The sequence below is a fragment of the Opisthocomus hoazin genome, chromosome 5 (assembly GCF_030867145.1).
Source record: "Opisthocomus hoazin isolate bOpiHoa1 chromosome 5, bOpiHoa1.hap1, whole genome shotgun sequence".
Lineage (NCBI taxonomy): Eukaryota > Metazoa > Chordata > Aves > Opisthocomiformes > Opisthocomidae > Opisthocomus > Opisthocomus hoazin.
This window is the reverse complement of record NC_134418.1, coordinates 3,306,901-3,323,414: the sequence shown is the minus strand read 5'-3', so window position 1 is coordinate 3,323,414 and position 16,514 is coordinate 3,306,901. Positions and strand designations below refer to the sequence as shown.

Here is a 16,514-nt window from a genome sequence, read left to right as displayed (position 1 = left end):
ATCCCATAAACAAAGGTTTTAGTCATTAAGAGGATACTACATGCCAAATTGTGTTAATCCTAACTTTTCTTTAAAGTTACAGGTGTTCTTAAATTCAGCATAATCCCATTCTTCATCTTCAGATGCTCCTGCTGGAAGACACCTATTACAAACCATCCATACCACTAAAGTCCTAGAGCAAGAGTTTAGAAAGCTCTTCCTTGATCCTTGCATGTTTGGTAAAATGCACAAGACTGCTACAGTCCAAAGTTGACCTGAAGCTGACAAACTCCTAATCCGGAGGAAAAAAAGAAAAAACAGGGAAACAGGATTCCTTTCATTCCTCTCCCAAAATCATGATGGTTAAGGATAATTTAGTGGCCAACTCCGTGCAGTGTGTGAAGACAACCAATCCCACAAATGTCCAACTGACAAAACATTTGCTGGCCCTACAAAACCTTATTATTTATCACCCTACCCTTAATCGGTTTATCTGTCTAAACCAAAACACCAGGATGCTTCTCAGATTGAGGATTTAGACACTCCAACCATTCCAAAAAGGCATCTTTGTAATTCAGAGCTCTTTTGATGATGCACGTGTGGTTGTCTGGAGCGCACATACTTGGATAGCTCAAATCCCCAATGTTCTGGTACACTGCTGCTTTGAAATGGTCCAGGAATTTCACATTCCTGATCACCTTCAGTCTCGGTGGTTTATGGCAGATGCTTTATGCTCCATCTGGTTTTCATTCCACGCAGATCCTTAAAGAATTCATCCTAACTTCTTGTCTCAGGGAAGAAATGGCACACACTAATATACATAGGTTTTTAAAATCCTCTTTTCCCCTTATTCTATTTGAAAGAGCATAACTGCTCCTAAGGCAAGTACTCCACACATGAGCTGCAGCAGTTCTTGAGTCTCACTTGGCTCATTTCTGCATCTTCCACCCCCCAGAAGTTATATAACACCACACTGATACTTTTTAACTTATACTTGCATTTTATACAAAAGCCATTTTTCTGGAGTATTTGTAAAGCTGGATTCTCGCTACGACAGTATTTCACCATTCAGTGAAGATAAAACCAAGGGAACAGTTCTTTCAAGCTAGTCAATCCCAGCACCTTCTTCGGGCCAAGCATAATCTGCTCTGTACATTGGTTCATGGATACCTACTGCTGACAGCACCAGGGCTAAGAGGGAGCATGGACCACTGTGTGTGCATTGAGCTACAGGTGGAGCAAGCAGACACCGCTCTGTCTTGAGATGCACATGGGTCCCCACACAGGATGCTTCTTCCTGAACAGCAGTCCTGTGGCAATTCCCTTCTGAAGTGCTCCAGTATCCCCTTATAACGAAAAGTTAAGACTCTGACAGCACCCTACAAAGCAACAACCATATAGACGAAGTGCCCTGAACCCAATCCAGAGGTGTCCAGATTAGGAGCTGAAGTCCGCTGCCAGATCTGATGCCAACGATCTGCATGCCAAGAAGTATTTTCTTCCATTTTATCAGACTCCTTGCTGCTACCCTGAAAACAATTTCTTGTCCCTCTCTCTCCTCAACATACCCTCAGTCCCCAGAGAACATAGCAGTAGCTTGACTGCAAGCGGAGCCTGCCCTCCTTTCACCTCAAGCTTCCTCAAAATAGTTTCTTCCCAGCAGTTACAAAGCACCTGGAGAAAGCATCCAGCACTCCATCACTGTGCTAAGCCAGCATCTCATCCCATTTTGTTCTCCCCAGAGTGGATAGCACTAACTACAAAAGTCATTGTGGTGGGTGAAGTGTTCCCAGTCGACAAAGCTGGATCTTTGTGAGAAGCAGCTATTTGGCTGCTTCCCCAGACACATGGCATCTCCTTCAGCCAAGCAGCCAACAGCTGATTGCTGTGCTCCTCTGCTGGTGCTGACCATCCTTGTCAATACATGGTGGAGGACACACATCCACACCGTGCCAAAGCTTGCTTTCGTGCCTAAGCTGCCATGGAAGGTGGCTTTGCACCTGAATATTCGTCTACAAAACAGGGCTCAGGTACGCCCCATGAGAATCTCAGCCCCAAGATTCTTTCTGCCTACACTCTACATCTTTGTTTTATGCAAACTTTTTGGATTTCATACTTGAATACATTAACCAACTCCCCAGTAAGCTGTAAGAAACAGAACGTATTTTGATGTCAGGTTGAGGCTCCGTAATTATGGTTTGCCCTGGAGACTTTTCACGGCCTTTAAGAAGCTCTGAAAGTGAAAATTTGAAAGGAAGAAGGGAGAAAGTGACTCTTAAAACCAACACGGCCGTTGTGGGAGCTATATACAGCCTGAAACCTGGGGCTCTATATAAACACTGTACTGCCGCTCCCCTGATCTGGCTACAGCAGGCAAGCTATATCCTGTTTTTAAAAAGCACCGACCCGAAGTTACTGCAGCTCAGATTTGGTTTAAGCATTCTCAATTCTCACATCACCATAATTGCTATCAATGCTGGTTTGCAAAGACAGCAGAAAGGGCCTATTAGGCCAGCAATGACTAATTAGGTTGCAATGAGTTGATCTGTGCTTACACATGACAACAAATCAATCCATTTAATCGCCTCATTGCTTAATAAAAAATAAAATCCTCATCTACATACAGCTAGCATCTTCATTAAGGAAGCACCACAAGATTCTATAGTGCGCCACGCTGCCTATTTGTAGGGTTTTGTCAAAATACTCTTTTAAATAAGAAATAGGAGGATTGTTACACATATCAAAGAACACATTCAATGCACACTGTAAACAGGACATCGCATCACAAAAATTCAAAATCAGGCCAACGCTTTCATAAACATTGGCCAACATACCGTCAGTGAAGTCCAAAGCGTACACTGGAAATCTTCGTGCAATGTCATCAGAAATCCCCTTGCCAACATTGAGAAACTCATACAACTAAAGAAAGGAAGGAAGTGCTGTGTCAGTTTAAAGGCTCATGTATTGTTAAAGAGATTAACCTCCTTATTCAATACCAACAGGAGAAAAACTGGTCATTTTGAATAGGGCATTCAGATTTTGTAATGATAATAAAAATAAACTCTTCGCACTTCAATTTATATCCTTAAAAGCATTGTAAAAGAAGACATCCCCAAGACCACCCTGCTTTCCACCCTTCCTTCCCTTCCTGCCCCCCCTTCATATCTGCAACCCTGCTTTGCAGGTGAGGGAGTTGATGCACAGTGTGGAAGCGACTCACTGGAAACACCCTGGCCAACAGCAGGATTAGATCTTGGGGTGCTGGGTAGTGTCTGCCTACCCATGGGGTAAACATCACGTCAGAGAAGCCTTCCTCGCCCCTCCAGCAAGCTTTTTTCTTTAGATGCCACTGGAAAAACTCTTCCCCCAAATCCGCGTGAAGCCTCCAAAAGGGAATCCCCCGCAAGCGCTCCACTCCTTGGCATTGCCACTGAAAAGGGAGACCTCAAACGGATGTAATAAGGGAACAAAGACTGTCTATGCCTCAAACTCCATCAAAAAGAGAACCAGCTAGAATAACTTCACATAACCAAACCGCAATTCCTGCCCATTAACAGACAGTAAGACCACTGAAAGTTTCAAAAACCCAACACATTTCCTTTTCTCTCTAGCTTGGGGGCCTGCAAGGTGCAGTGTGATTGTTTCTACGATCTGGTGCACACCACAGGCAACAAGGAGCTGTTCAGAAATACGTGACAGCTGCTATTGACTTACAGCATCCCAATTCTCACAACTACATCCTTACGGAAAGCACATGGAAAGCATCAGAGCAGGCAACACTTGCAAATGAGGCACCTGTCAGATTTTTTTTCCTGTTATCCTCAACTCAGAATATACACTACTCCGAAAATCAAATGCACCTTTATACAGTGCTAATTACACCAGCTGTCTCATCCAAACCATTTCATATGCTTGTTGCAGAACTAGACACAGACTTATAACCTCTGCTAGAGAGTGTAAGAGGGTGGTGAAGCAACCACAGATCCAAAATGTACCCCAACAGACCATCTCAAAACAGCGTGCCCACCTTCCTTTAGCTGGTTTTTGTGGAAACTGATAAGAACTACTGCTTTAGAAAGGACTTGACACCACAGGGCTCGTTTCACAGGCTACACACAGCTTTGCCTTTTCTCATGGGACTCAGTCGCCATGCAGCGCCTGGAAGATCAGAGCCATGAGTAAAACGCAACAAGGAAACCTCTCCTTTAGAAGCAATACACTGGGAATGGCAAACACTAGGGTTTGGGGTGCAAAAGATACCTCAGAGGACCAGCTCCTGTATCAGCGACTATGACATCTCACGTTTCGGCTAGCTGAGTGAATGCTGTTGCATTTTGTCAGTACACCTGTATTGCTTTCGGACAGTTTCAACTCTCTAACCTGAACAGTCAGGATGAAGAGGCTGCAGACACCAGCACAACACCTGCATTTTAAGCACTTCCAAAAAAGCTATGAGCTTAAACCATATTTGGACATCAAAGCCATATGCACTTGAAAAGCAATTTAATTTCCCCCCCCCCCCAGAAAGACATTCCTGAAGGCACAAGTCAGCCAGAGAATCACAATAGCTTCAATGACTAATATGTTTACTTGTCTCGCTGCAGCAAGTACAGGGAAAACGATGCTTGGGGCATCTCATCTTCCGGGAATGATGCTGCTGGCCCAGGGCTGAGCGTGGGGTGGGGTGGGAAGGGGCACTCATGCACATTACCTGTTCATAGACAGTGGTGAGCATGAAGAGGAGAAAATCTCTGCCTAACCTCTTGTCCCCCAAGGCACACAGACAATTTTGAGAGAACAGGTAGCCAATGGGTTATGCTTGAGACCCCCCTGATTCCTTCCTGCATTTATTTCTTGCACATGTGCAAGTTTAGCCGGGGATGGGGAGTGGGGATGTCAAGCCAAATCTCATCAGTGGCTAAGTATGGGGAAAGCTGTTTCTCCTGTATGGCTAAGCCTCCTCAACTTTCCTCTCTGCTCTACTAACCTCATACTCAACTTGGGTTGCACTGAGGAGATAAAAGACCAAGTTTATTGACCTCTGAAGTTACTGCCCTTTAGTTTTACTTTTATCCTCCAACCTATCCACCATGCGTCTTCATTGTCTAACTCTACTCCAGACACATTTCAGTCTGGTCCTTGCCTCCTGCCATCTTCTGAGCTTGCACCTCATGAGGTTTCCAGAAATCTTGGGAAGGACAAGGCTGACACTTCATACTTGCCCTTTCTCATCTGCTTCCTCATACGCTCCAGTGCAGGGAGTTTCCTGGACTGCCATTCCCCGATTCCTTCTCCTTCAGTGGGTGAAGTTTGGCAGACCCATTAGCTTTCCACTGCTGTTCGTGGTGGCACCTCTCTCACAGCCCTGTCATCTTTTTGATTTAACATCCTGGTACTAGGCGCCCTTATGCAGAAGGCCTTTCTTTCCCAGAGCTGCATCCCCTGCATCCTTATTAGCCTTCAAGAACCACAGCTCAGGTACCCAGCACCAAACCCTCGTTCAGTCTCCTACTCTCTTCTTCTGCAAGTTGTTGCAGTGTTTTGCCTGTGTTGTTCCTAACACGAAGGGAAAAAGAGCAGCAAGAGGAGCACATGCACAAAAAAAATCCTAGAGGAAGTTAATGAATTTTCTACTGTCCATTTTAGTCAAGTCTCTTGCCATAAACAACCACTGTTTGGGTTAGAGGCTAAACCAGCACTATGAGTTACACAGCCAAACAGAAAATATCTGGTCCAACAACACCAACCCTTTCTCAGTCCTCCCCTAAAGTACTGGGGGGCAAAACCAACAATTTTGCATAGACCAGGGACACACACTATCCTCCCTCCTGCCAATGCTGAGCCGACATAGCCCAGCCCTTTCAGCAAATCCAAGCAGGTATTGAACAGACACAAAAATCACAGCCAGAAAACATCACAACTGTTAGCGGCTCCTCCACGAATAAAATCACAATTAGATGCCTCAGTAAACAAGAGGATTTCAGGCTGACTTAATTGTGACTGAGTATGTAGCCTTGCCTAAATAATCCTCCGAGATGAGCCAAAGCAAACCAACTGTACTGTAGGCACAGCGTGGTATGCAACTGTCCTGTCCCCTTCAGTATTTTAGCAGAGGTATAAATGAGCACTTGCAAAAATCCCGCTCTCACACAGAGCATTTGAGGCCCCTTTCTCCCTCATTGCTGCAGGACCAAGGGAAGAAGAGAGGCAGGAGGCAATTTTTCATGCTATCAAGAGACTTTATCCTCCTGCCCCCTCCTGAGGGCTCACTTGTAACAGTACAGTGGCTCCGGATTAGGGTTATTTATTTCGCCGGAGGTGGTTCACAGGTTGAAATTACACCCCTGGTCTCACATGAGTTTGTGCTCATATTAAATGCTTCCTTTCCAGGAGGCTGTGGCACAGGGCATGCAGAGGGGGAGGAGATGCTGCTGGAGATGGCTCTTGCAGGAACTGAGGAATGCAGGCTATGATCTCGAATCAACCTCACTTCTCCAGGCAAATCTTTGCTCGCCAGGAAAAGAAATCCCCATCTCAGTTCTTAAGGTCTATGCTGGCAAGGCAGGGTGGCGGACAGCTTCTTTCAGGAGACATGAGAAAGCAGAGTTACTACTACACAGGCTGCGTCTCCCAAGAGCTGAGGGATGTAACATTTCAAAAACAACAATTTACCAAATCCAGACCAAAAATGGTCAATGCCAAGAGGAAGCACAAAGAAACAAGCGTCGCTGTCTACAGCAATGGCTCAGAGCTGTCAGAAGTCTGCCTGGCCAAGTCTGCTTGTCCAGCGAGGCAGGTAGGAACCACCACTCCTCAGAGCCAACACCTACAAGCTCCGTGTTGCACCCAGCCCCCCTGCTCGCCAAACCACAGAGCGTAAAATCCTCTCTGGACATTTCAAAAGGGCTAGATTTAACAGCAGACAGAGCCAGAGATTTCAACTGCTCTAACAAAAACTCCTTTGAAAGACCAAGTGCAAAGGGTTAAACCTACTTTACCCAAATTACATTACTGTATCTACTCTGAACACCAACACTCTGAATGACCTGGGTTGAAAGAGGATTTCAGGACTTGTTCTGCAAACTTAAGATCAGGTATGGAGTCTAGGGAAGTTCAAAGCACTACCTATAGGCAAGAGGCTTCTGCAGGCAAAACATGAGCTTTGCTCATTTCCAGATGTCCAGATTGAAATCCCTTAAGTCTATTCCAGGAAAAAAAAAAATGTGATAACTAGCTTCTGCAGTGTAGGCAACCCAAAGCCTTAAGGTTATTTGTAATTCAGGGACAGGAGCAGCAAGTTAGAGATGGCACAGTTTGTTTTTCAGGTATGCTGTCTGGATAAAGAATGAATTTCTGAACGGAAAAGCAAAGCAATGACCAATACACAGGAAATTCCAGAAAAGAAAGCAGAGTTACAGCATTTCCCTCAAACTCTAAAGTACAAAGCAAGTACCATTTTACAGAGCTACAGATCAAACAGGGAGAAGCCAGGCCAAATACTGACAGACAACTTCCAAGTGAAATTACCATACAGGGATGGCCAAGAAGTCTTTTTGCTGCGGGAAAGACAAGCAGCAACTTCCTTCATAGACTTCTGATTGTCTATGACCGACAATGCACAGTGATCCATTAATCCCACCCTTGACTAAGCATCTGGAATCAAAATCCTGTAACCATTTCAAGCCCCTACTGTCCTGCATCCCTTCAGCACCTGCCTTTTTGAAGTGTTTTGGCTCTGATTTACAGCAGGAGCTGAGGAAGGCAGACACAGACAGCAGCTGTTTCTAGAAACCTCATGCTTGCTAGGAAAGCCCAATGGATGCGAGCAGCACAAAGGCTTCATCTCCTTACCCGAAACCCCTTGCATTAATGCATTTGGACACCACTGAGCAGTGGCATGGCAGATGTTGGCCAGCCTTACCTTGAGTGGCTTAGGACCATGCGACTTGTGCCCATCGCTCATTGCTGAGGGTCTCTGATTCACCACTGTCAGTAAGTGCCGTTGGTGGACTAAGGCTTCCTTGAACTCCTCTTCGGTTTTGGTTTCTAGGAGTTTCTGCCGAAAGGTTATGTCCGAAAACATCGTGGCAAAGGTCCTGCCCACTTCTGTGGCAGTTTTAGTACTTTTCTGAATAGAAGAAGAAAAAAAAGACAGACAGAGAAAACCCTTGTAAAACTATTTTCTTTCCCTTCCAAAATGTGAAACCACTGATTTACCCCATTGGGCACTATCTGAAGCGCAAGCTGCCTGGCTTCCAGGACCCCAGAGACACCCAGTGGAGAAAGGCACATGTGGAAGCTATTGCAGATGAACACACCAACCACAGCAGGATCCTGCTGAGGCCTTGACATACAGGCCCTGACCAGAAGCACTGATCAGTCTTACTTGATCAACTGCCCAGGACTTGAGCCAAAGTTAAATCATGCTAAGCACACATTTTATTCCTGGTCTCCCGTCAAGGCTGCTAAGACTAAACAAATAAGAGTCTTTGCTATCCTACAGCATCTCAGCATTACTGCTGCTGAGGTGGAAAGACACTGTGGTTAAGGTTCATGCAAGGCAGAAGCATCCCGATATCTTTTCCAGAAGACTGAGATTGTTGTGCATATCCATTTCATCAGCTTCCTATTTTCTGGGCATTAAAACTCCATTCAGTTGGCCTCTCTGGGGCAATTCTGGCAGCACAATTGGCGATTTAGAGCTCCCAGCTAAAGTAACTGCTGGCACAGAAGAAAGCATAGGAAAGCAGCAGCTGAGCATGCACACAAGCAGCACTGTCCATCTTCACTAAATGCTTAAGAAGGGACAGGGGACTTGCAAACATGAATAAGGAACAAGTGTCTATTTGCAGGCTTTAACATTTCTGTGAGCCACAGATCTGATTCTTGGAGCGTCCAGCTTCAATAGTATCCAAGCCCACTTTTCTATTTCTCCAAGTATCTTGGAAATCAGATACAAAGGGAATAGTAGACTGAGCTCTCTGTCCCTGCACAAACCCACCAGCTCCAAGCTCTGCAAATCCTGACCTGCTCATCTGCTTGTACTGCTTTGGTCAGGACAGGTAAGATACTTGCCAAAGCAAAGTTATGCAAAATCATAGCTCTTTAAGAGCTCCTTTTGATGCAAAGTTTTATCCCCCCCGCCTTAGCTACACTCAACACTCATCGTGCAGCAACTGCTAGAGACACCCAAACAACCACCCTCCTTTGGACAGCCTCCAAGCTGCTCACACTACCGTGAAAAGTAGTAGCGAGCATATGTGATTGAGCTGAACTAGTTTTCATGATTCATAACCAAGCAGATGAACAATTTCTTCATGAACACAACCAAATAATTCAGCGCTGCTTGACGCAGAAGCACGTGGGTGGCACTGCACTAGTCCCAAAGTCATCACTAACACCGTACTTGCTCCATCACTCGCACTGCCCTGCCTCCACCTCTCTTCCATCACCCTCTTTCTGTCACAGCAGATGTCCCTTCAGACATGCTTGCTAGGACATGTTCCACTGAAGTTTCTAGGGAAGGGTTTGGATTTAAGTGAAGATAATCTGCTCCGGGAATTGCTTTTACAGTTTGTAAGCTTGGTCGTTGCAGACTGAACCAGCCTGGATTTGCCATCACAGGGGAAGCTTCTCCTTTCACCCTTAAGAAGCACGGGTCCTTGGACAGCTGTGGTCCACTTTGATGAGTGCTGTAAAGTGTTACTTCAAGTGGCCCAACCCTGCTCCCTTTCTTTGCTTTCCTATTCTAACCCATCTTTCCCAGAGAGATGAACAGTTTGGAGGAGGAGCGCAGAGATTTGCAAGAGAACCCAGGTTTTTTTCCAACCTCCGTATTACAGATGGCAAATGAACTGGATTCCTCACCACAACAGATGCCCGTTTTCTGGGCTTTTTTCTCCTCCCCCCAAGCAAGGCTCATTTAATCTGTTACTGTCAGCAGGTTAATTATTTTAACTGCTGTACCAGAAATGCGTACTTAGAGCTGGCTTGATAAACTAATTTAAAATAAAAAGCATATTGGCAACTGCAGCTCTGCTGGGCCTCCACTCCCTTTCCTCAATTTGATGCTGTCCATTGGAATCGCAAACTTTCAGGATACAAGCGGATGCAGAGCTGTTTGCTGGGTGCTTTGCACGTAGCTGGCTGGAGATAAGCGAATTGCCATACAATGAAAGAGAGATCAATGCAGTCGCGCGCAGGTTCAGTTGTTTGCCTGCTGCTTTTCATAAGGAACATCAATATGTTTTCAGCCTGCTGGGTTTGAAATCTATGCCAAAAGCATTGAACTGCTCAGTTGGGAAAGATTTGCCAGAAATCCTGGGAAATAAGGAAACACCAGTATTTCCATTTAAACAAGGGTGGTGGCGGAGGAGGGGAGGAGACAGACAAACCAGACTAGAAGGTCCCAAGGTCACACAGACAGCATTGAAGCCAGGAAATTGAATCAGGATATGTCCCGCTCCAGACAAGGTCCCCAACCTCTCCAGCACCTCCCAGCAACACAGACCTAGTAGCCCCAAGGTGTAAACAGCCAGCTTTGGTGTGAAAAGGTCTTGAGCTTTGAACTGTTCAACCATTAGCTAGCAGAACACCATCTTGATCAAGCCAGAGCTTTCTAGGAAGACAGGACGGTGATTCCCAATTGACCTTGATGCCCCTCGTGATATTGCAGTCAGTGTGTACTCCTATGTCATTTGCTGGCCTTGTCTACACCAAAGAACTATTAGTACACTTAAACAAGATTTAACCTTGCTGTTTCAAGTGCCAAAAGCTATGAAAACACATCCCAAAGGACCTCAGCACAGTCCGACCTTACAAGCACCCCTGGTCCCAAATAGTCTTGCCCATACTACAATAGAGCTCACAAAACTACACCTCCCTCTTACTTACATCAGTCCATCTACAACTGCTGCAACCACATCTGCAGCATAACTGTCAGTCCCATCAAGAGAGGTCGCTGGGAAGCAACTCAGACCTTCGCAGTGGGGCACCAGCTGCAGACTCGAAAGAGCCCTTCACAAGCACAGCTTTAACAAGGAACAGCATTCCTTACCTCTAAAGATAGTAGCTAAACTGGTGAAGTTGGAGGAGGGGAATCTGTGGAGTATTACGTACATCACGGCAGTAGCTTTAGCAAAAAGCGTATGGTGACTACAGGCACACTTGATCTGCAGTGTTCTCCTCCCAGTCAGGCTAGAGACCATTCTCCGTGAGACGAAGACACAGCTGACTAATCTACCCCTCACAGACACATAGTATAAACCATTTTGACCGCTGCTGGGAAGATCCCAGGCCTTTTCACATCCCATTATGTTTTTAAAATAATACATTGTCATTAACCCTAGAAGGAGACCAAGGAAAAGCAATCTGGAAGAACCCTCTGAAGCACCAGAGCAAACGAGCGCCCAATACTCACCATTTTAGGAGGAGCCAGAACTAATATCACAAATCTCACTTCGCAGGAGTTTTCACCCCAATTTTGAGGCCTCTCCAGGCGGCTGATGCAAACGTGACGTCGCTGAAGGGACTTTATAGTGCAACTGTCAAGGAAGAGGGTATCGTTATACATGGCACTATGACACATGGCATGCTGTTTCCTGGTGTGCAAGGCTTATAAACACACATTTCGACTTAGAGAAGCACAAAATGTTATTGGTTCTGAAAGAGTCACTTCTGAAGTCTTAAACAGTGACTTTAAGTTGCTGTTAGCCCAATTCTGCCAGCTCTTTTGCAGAATTTGATTTTGTGAGAAATAACTTTCAAGATTTCAAGGTGTATTCTTCCTCCTCCCCATCTGCTTTTTGATAGCCAAGAAATCAAAAGAAAGAATGCAACGTTCCTACTACTTGCAGTGCTACAGAAGATTCTACAAAAAACTCCCTCTTTGAAAAAACCCGACACCTACATTACTGGGAAGTAGTTTAAACTTCATTTCATTTCACCTGATCTCCCAAAGTGCTTTATTGGAAACATTAAGGCAAGATGCCAAACCAGCATGTTTCCGCTTCTTTTGCCTTGGGCAAGTCTCTCCATTTAGACGGCTTTCCCTATTTGCTCTCCGCTGTTATTTTTCCCCTTTCTGGGGAAGGTGTGTTACAGAAACCAAGCTGCCCTCCTCTCTCAAGATCTACTGAGGCTGCAGCAGGCAGAATTACTGCTCAGAGGGAAATCCTTGTCTGCAATGCAGCCAGCCCTGCTAGGCACGCGATGGCTGTTTGACTCCCACAACAATAACTAGCCACAATTTGTTTGAAAAACACAGAGACCATATTTGGAGGCCATGAGAGACCAGCTCTGTTTCCACCCTGGGATATTTAAACAGAGCAGCGATCTGGACAGCCATCATTTTTCCTGCAGCAAAGTGGCTTGGTGCAGTTGCAGGAGGAGGTTAACACCAGCCTGGACTGCAGCTCTCCTGTTCCCATCAAAGCCACCTACTACTTCTCAGCTCTTCTGAAAAGCACTAGTAAGATATGTACACAGGTTTTGGCTGTTGAAAGAGGTATGGAAGTATGTTTTCCTACCTCAGAGTGATTTTTTTTTTTTCTTTCTTCTTTTTTCTGGTTCCAAGTCACTTAGAATGCTTGCTCCCTTTTATTCATCTAGCAAGCACCTATCAGTCCTCTATAATAGGATTCATCTCTCCTCTAACTTCTCTCCTGTAATCCTAGCCCATCTCTTTCCTTTCAAGATTTATTCCAATGGCCATGCACCCTGAAGGTCATTCCAGTAATGGCTCCTGAAGAGCTTTGACGGGAGATGTACTAGTCAGGAGCACTTTAGATTTTCTATGAAGTTCTTAATAACTTGCGTACAAAAAAAATCACACCAAGTATTTTCTTCTTTTGACTTCCTGATCAGAGATTGGAAGCAGCCTACTTACTCAAATTAATCTGACAAAGGCACTTGTCTGAGACCAAACAGCTTAATTAGAACAATATAGTTCATGAGTAAGATGACAGCATTTCATTTATCTGCTAACTCCCCTCCAGCACAGCCCCTTGTCCTTTTTCTACTTGAATCAGCTTTGGAAGAGAGAAAGATAAAGGCAGGTCCTAGGGTTAGGAATAAATCTCTTCTAAAGTAATTGAAAATAGAGCGCAAGCTATCTTCTCAACTAAACCCATAGTTTAAATCTGTAACAATCCTTGTCCTTCCCTCCCAAGGGATCAAATGAGCACTGACAACAGTGGTTTTCACAAGCAAATTAAAGCCCTCAGCAGCAATCCTGCTGTGGCTGGACAGCATAGAAGTCTCCTTGTGTTACAGTTCAACAAGTTAATGGGCAAAATACACGAACTCTGGGCTTCAAACTAACAGGAGAACCTTCAAGTGGCCCAACACCTTCAGTTCTCTCAACTTCATCCACCTGAAGGGGTCAACAACAGTGAACAGTTAACACGCTGTTAGCAAAAACGACCCTTATTCTGCACTCTGAAAATACCAAGGCATTTTCATACCTCAGCTGTTGAGCTCACCGATTAGTTGGAAGGAAGGCTTTCTGGGCAGTCTGAACATCATTTCTACTCCAGTGAGGGCCAGAAGGAGGTATTGGACACCTACTGCTCAGAGCTGCACTAACACTTTCCAGACATCATCCCTTTCCAACCATGGCAGTACCTGACCTAGCAAGAAACTACTGAAGTGCAAAGCACAGCCAGAAAAAACATACTACAGGTGTAAGGGCTGGTCACACCAGCACGTACTCAAGAGCCTGAAGTGGGGCAGGATACCAAGGCATGCACATGAATATTAGTTTATATGTATTGTGTGGAGGTACGAGTTACCAGCCAAGTCTCAGCAGCGCTGCTCAGCAGTACCTGCTTGCCTGCTCCCACCCTGCTTGAGTAAATACAAGAACCAAAACCTTGCAAAAAGCCACCCCACTTGAGTAAATCCAAGAACCAAAACCTCATCAGAAACCCCCAGAATTTCAGTTTGCTCCTACCCAAGGCAAGAAAGCCAACATACAGAAGCCCTGCTCCCCTAGCTGCAATACGTGAAGTCATGTTGCAATATAGCAAGTTATCTGGAAAAAAAAAATAAATCTATTATATAGTGCAATAATTAAGCCACGTGTTTGTCTGTAGCTAGCTTTCTCCCTGAAGCAACAGGGTTCTGTTTCAGCTCCAGTAACTTGTCTCTAAGGCTGTGCTTTCCAGAGACAACAGTCCTGCCAACAGTGCCAGTCCACAGGTCTACATTATTTCAGCTCAAGAGCTTCTTGGATATGGAGGGGACAATTTGACTCTAAAAGGCTACTCTTCATTACTGAATTGCTTTCACATGCAACCTAGTTTTTCTGGCAGCGACACCAAAACTTTGTGTTTCTCTAAATCAGGAGTCTACTATTTCCTTACCTTGAGGAACCACGAAAGTGTGCAAAAAGAGGATTTCACAGTGCTTAGGCAGTAAAATCTAGCAACACTGAGCACATCCACAAGACACTGAGAAACCCACTGTCGTCATTACTCATTTTTTATCTGGAATAGTTTTATTCAGAGCTGGAGTTTGAGACCTCTCACCTATAAGACTTTTTTTTCCAACTCTTCTGTAAGAAACTCTGTTGGCATTGACACATGCATCTGAATCCCAGTATCACACCAGTAACACCGAGTGAAGAATCTCCAGCCTAGTTTAGGTCACCGCACGGACACAAACTAAAGTCAGTAATATCTTCACAAATCAGGCTGAGTTGGTTTTGTGAGGGTAAACCAGATTTAAAAAGGTGCCACAGAGAAGGCTGAATGCACCTGAGCATTGCTGCATAGTGGGGAGAAACAGTGCCCTCGTGCACAACACAGCCTCATCTGCACCAAGCTTGGTCTCGCTCTGCTCTGTTTATTTGGAGGGGAATAAAAAAAAACAAGAGGTGTCTGGGTACTTTTAGTGCAAGGCCAAGTCACTCCTGCCCATGCATCATTCAGCATCAATTTTTTCTTCAAATTTAAGCCATTATTTAGCTGATTCAAATCCTATTCCCTGCTGCAGCACTTGCAGATCCCAATTTTGTTTTAATTCCAGAATACAGGTACAAATACAATACAAACCAAAACTGTAGTGCCTGCTAGACTTGTGCAAATATTTGCACAGGACAAAGCAAAAGTTATTTGGTTCACATGGAGAAATCCCAAGTTACGCAAGACTGCAGGTAAAACTTATAGCTCAGACCAAGAGGAGAGCCACTTTCAAAATACAGCAACTTTTTTTCCAAGTAGCACTTAAGTTCCACTAAGAAAAAAAAAAAATACAAAGGGTAAATAGCCAAATCCCAAAAAAACCTGAGAACTAGCAAGACATTTTCAGCTGACTCTAAATAAAGTCTGGTTTGGCCAAAGCCTCCAAGTTCCCTTTTGGTTCAAACTGAGCTAAATTTGATTCTCCTTTGGTTTGGCCAACAAGCTGAAAAATCTATTTTCACCCAGTATTAGTCACACAAGGAATTGCTGGGCTATGATTTAATGAGACGCCAGGTTGGGTTCTCAGCAATTTTATCTCGATTCTCCAATAATTGAGCTCATAAAAAGGACATTTAAATTATAGCACGCATTCCTGCTTCGCTGTGCTCACTTTCCAGGCTGCATATCTAGCGGCGCTGAGCGAGCCACTCGGATGGTGAGAACTGGCAACGCTCCACCAAAAATCACCGATGCACCGAGGCACACACGCCACAGGTCTGCCCCACACCCCAGATCTTAGAGTAATAACACATTTCTCAAACATATCATAAAAAGGGTCAAACTATGGAGACCCAAGAGAAACAGAAACCCTCTTTTAACAGGGCAAGAAAGGAAGTTAATTCAGAAACAAATTATCCCCTGCAGTAAGAAAAAGTGCCCAGCAGAGGTAATCAGCTAGCCAGCCTTTGCCTGTCCCGACGCAGAACAACAATGACACTTCTTGTTCTCATCCACTGCAAATCAATCTTCCTCCGCGGAGCAGCTCCAGGCACAAGCTTTCAGAAACCAGAATTTGCAAGCGAGGAATGAAGCTGTGACCAGCAAGCCAGCTCGCCCGCAGCTTGGCACAGGGTTGTTTCAGCAACAAAGTCGCTCCAAGCTGGATGTCGTTTCGGACTGGTAAATGCGCTCCGCTGGGCTCCAGAAAGACCCAGCCTCTCTAGCAGTTAATCTCTCTAGGGGAAAGCATTTCCTATAAGTCCATGCATAAGGAGACATCTCCTCCTCCCTGTACACATGCTGTAGGCACTGCAACAAGTCATCCTTCTCTCCAACAGATCTCCTTTGGGACCCAACTTGCTAATGAAGGGTTTGAATTGGAGAACTCCTTTTCATAATGCAGCACCTGCAACAGCTTAAGCTCTCCAGCATAACCAGGGACAGCCCAGCAAGGGTGGCTACAGGCACTTAAAAGAAAATTCATCAGTGCTTCGAACACAAAGAACACCTGAGAGATGACAGTTGAAAGCCTTGGAGAAGAGGCTCTTGTTTACAAGACTCCAAATCTTGTAATCATTCTTCTAAAGGATAATATTTGTTTTAAACAGTCAAACTGTTTGATTTTCCATAGCA

General features: G+C 44.9%; 1 protein-coding gene across 4 annotated transcripts in view; it reads right to left on the bottom strand.

The window, feature by feature from the left end:
* The window catches only part of LOC104328839 (solute carrier family 4 member 11), a 109,100-nt gene that overhangs the window by 32,948 nt on the left and 59,638 nt on the right, over nucleotides 1–16,514 (bottom strand). For all 4 annotated transcript variants that reach the window (XM_075420261.1, XM_075420259.1, XM_075420260.1 and 1 more), the window contains 3 exons: nucleotides 11,399–11,522; nucleotides 7,901–8,107; nucleotides 2,814–2,898 (listed from right to left, as the gene is read on the bottom strand). In XM_075420261.1, the coding sequence (XP_075276376.1) occupies nucleotides 2,814–2,898; nucleotides 7,901–8,107; nucleotides 11,399–11,522 (416 nt within the window). The remainder of the gene's footprint in view (nucleotides 1–2,813; nucleotides 2,899–7,900; nucleotides 8,108–11,398; nucleotides 11,523–16,514) is intronic.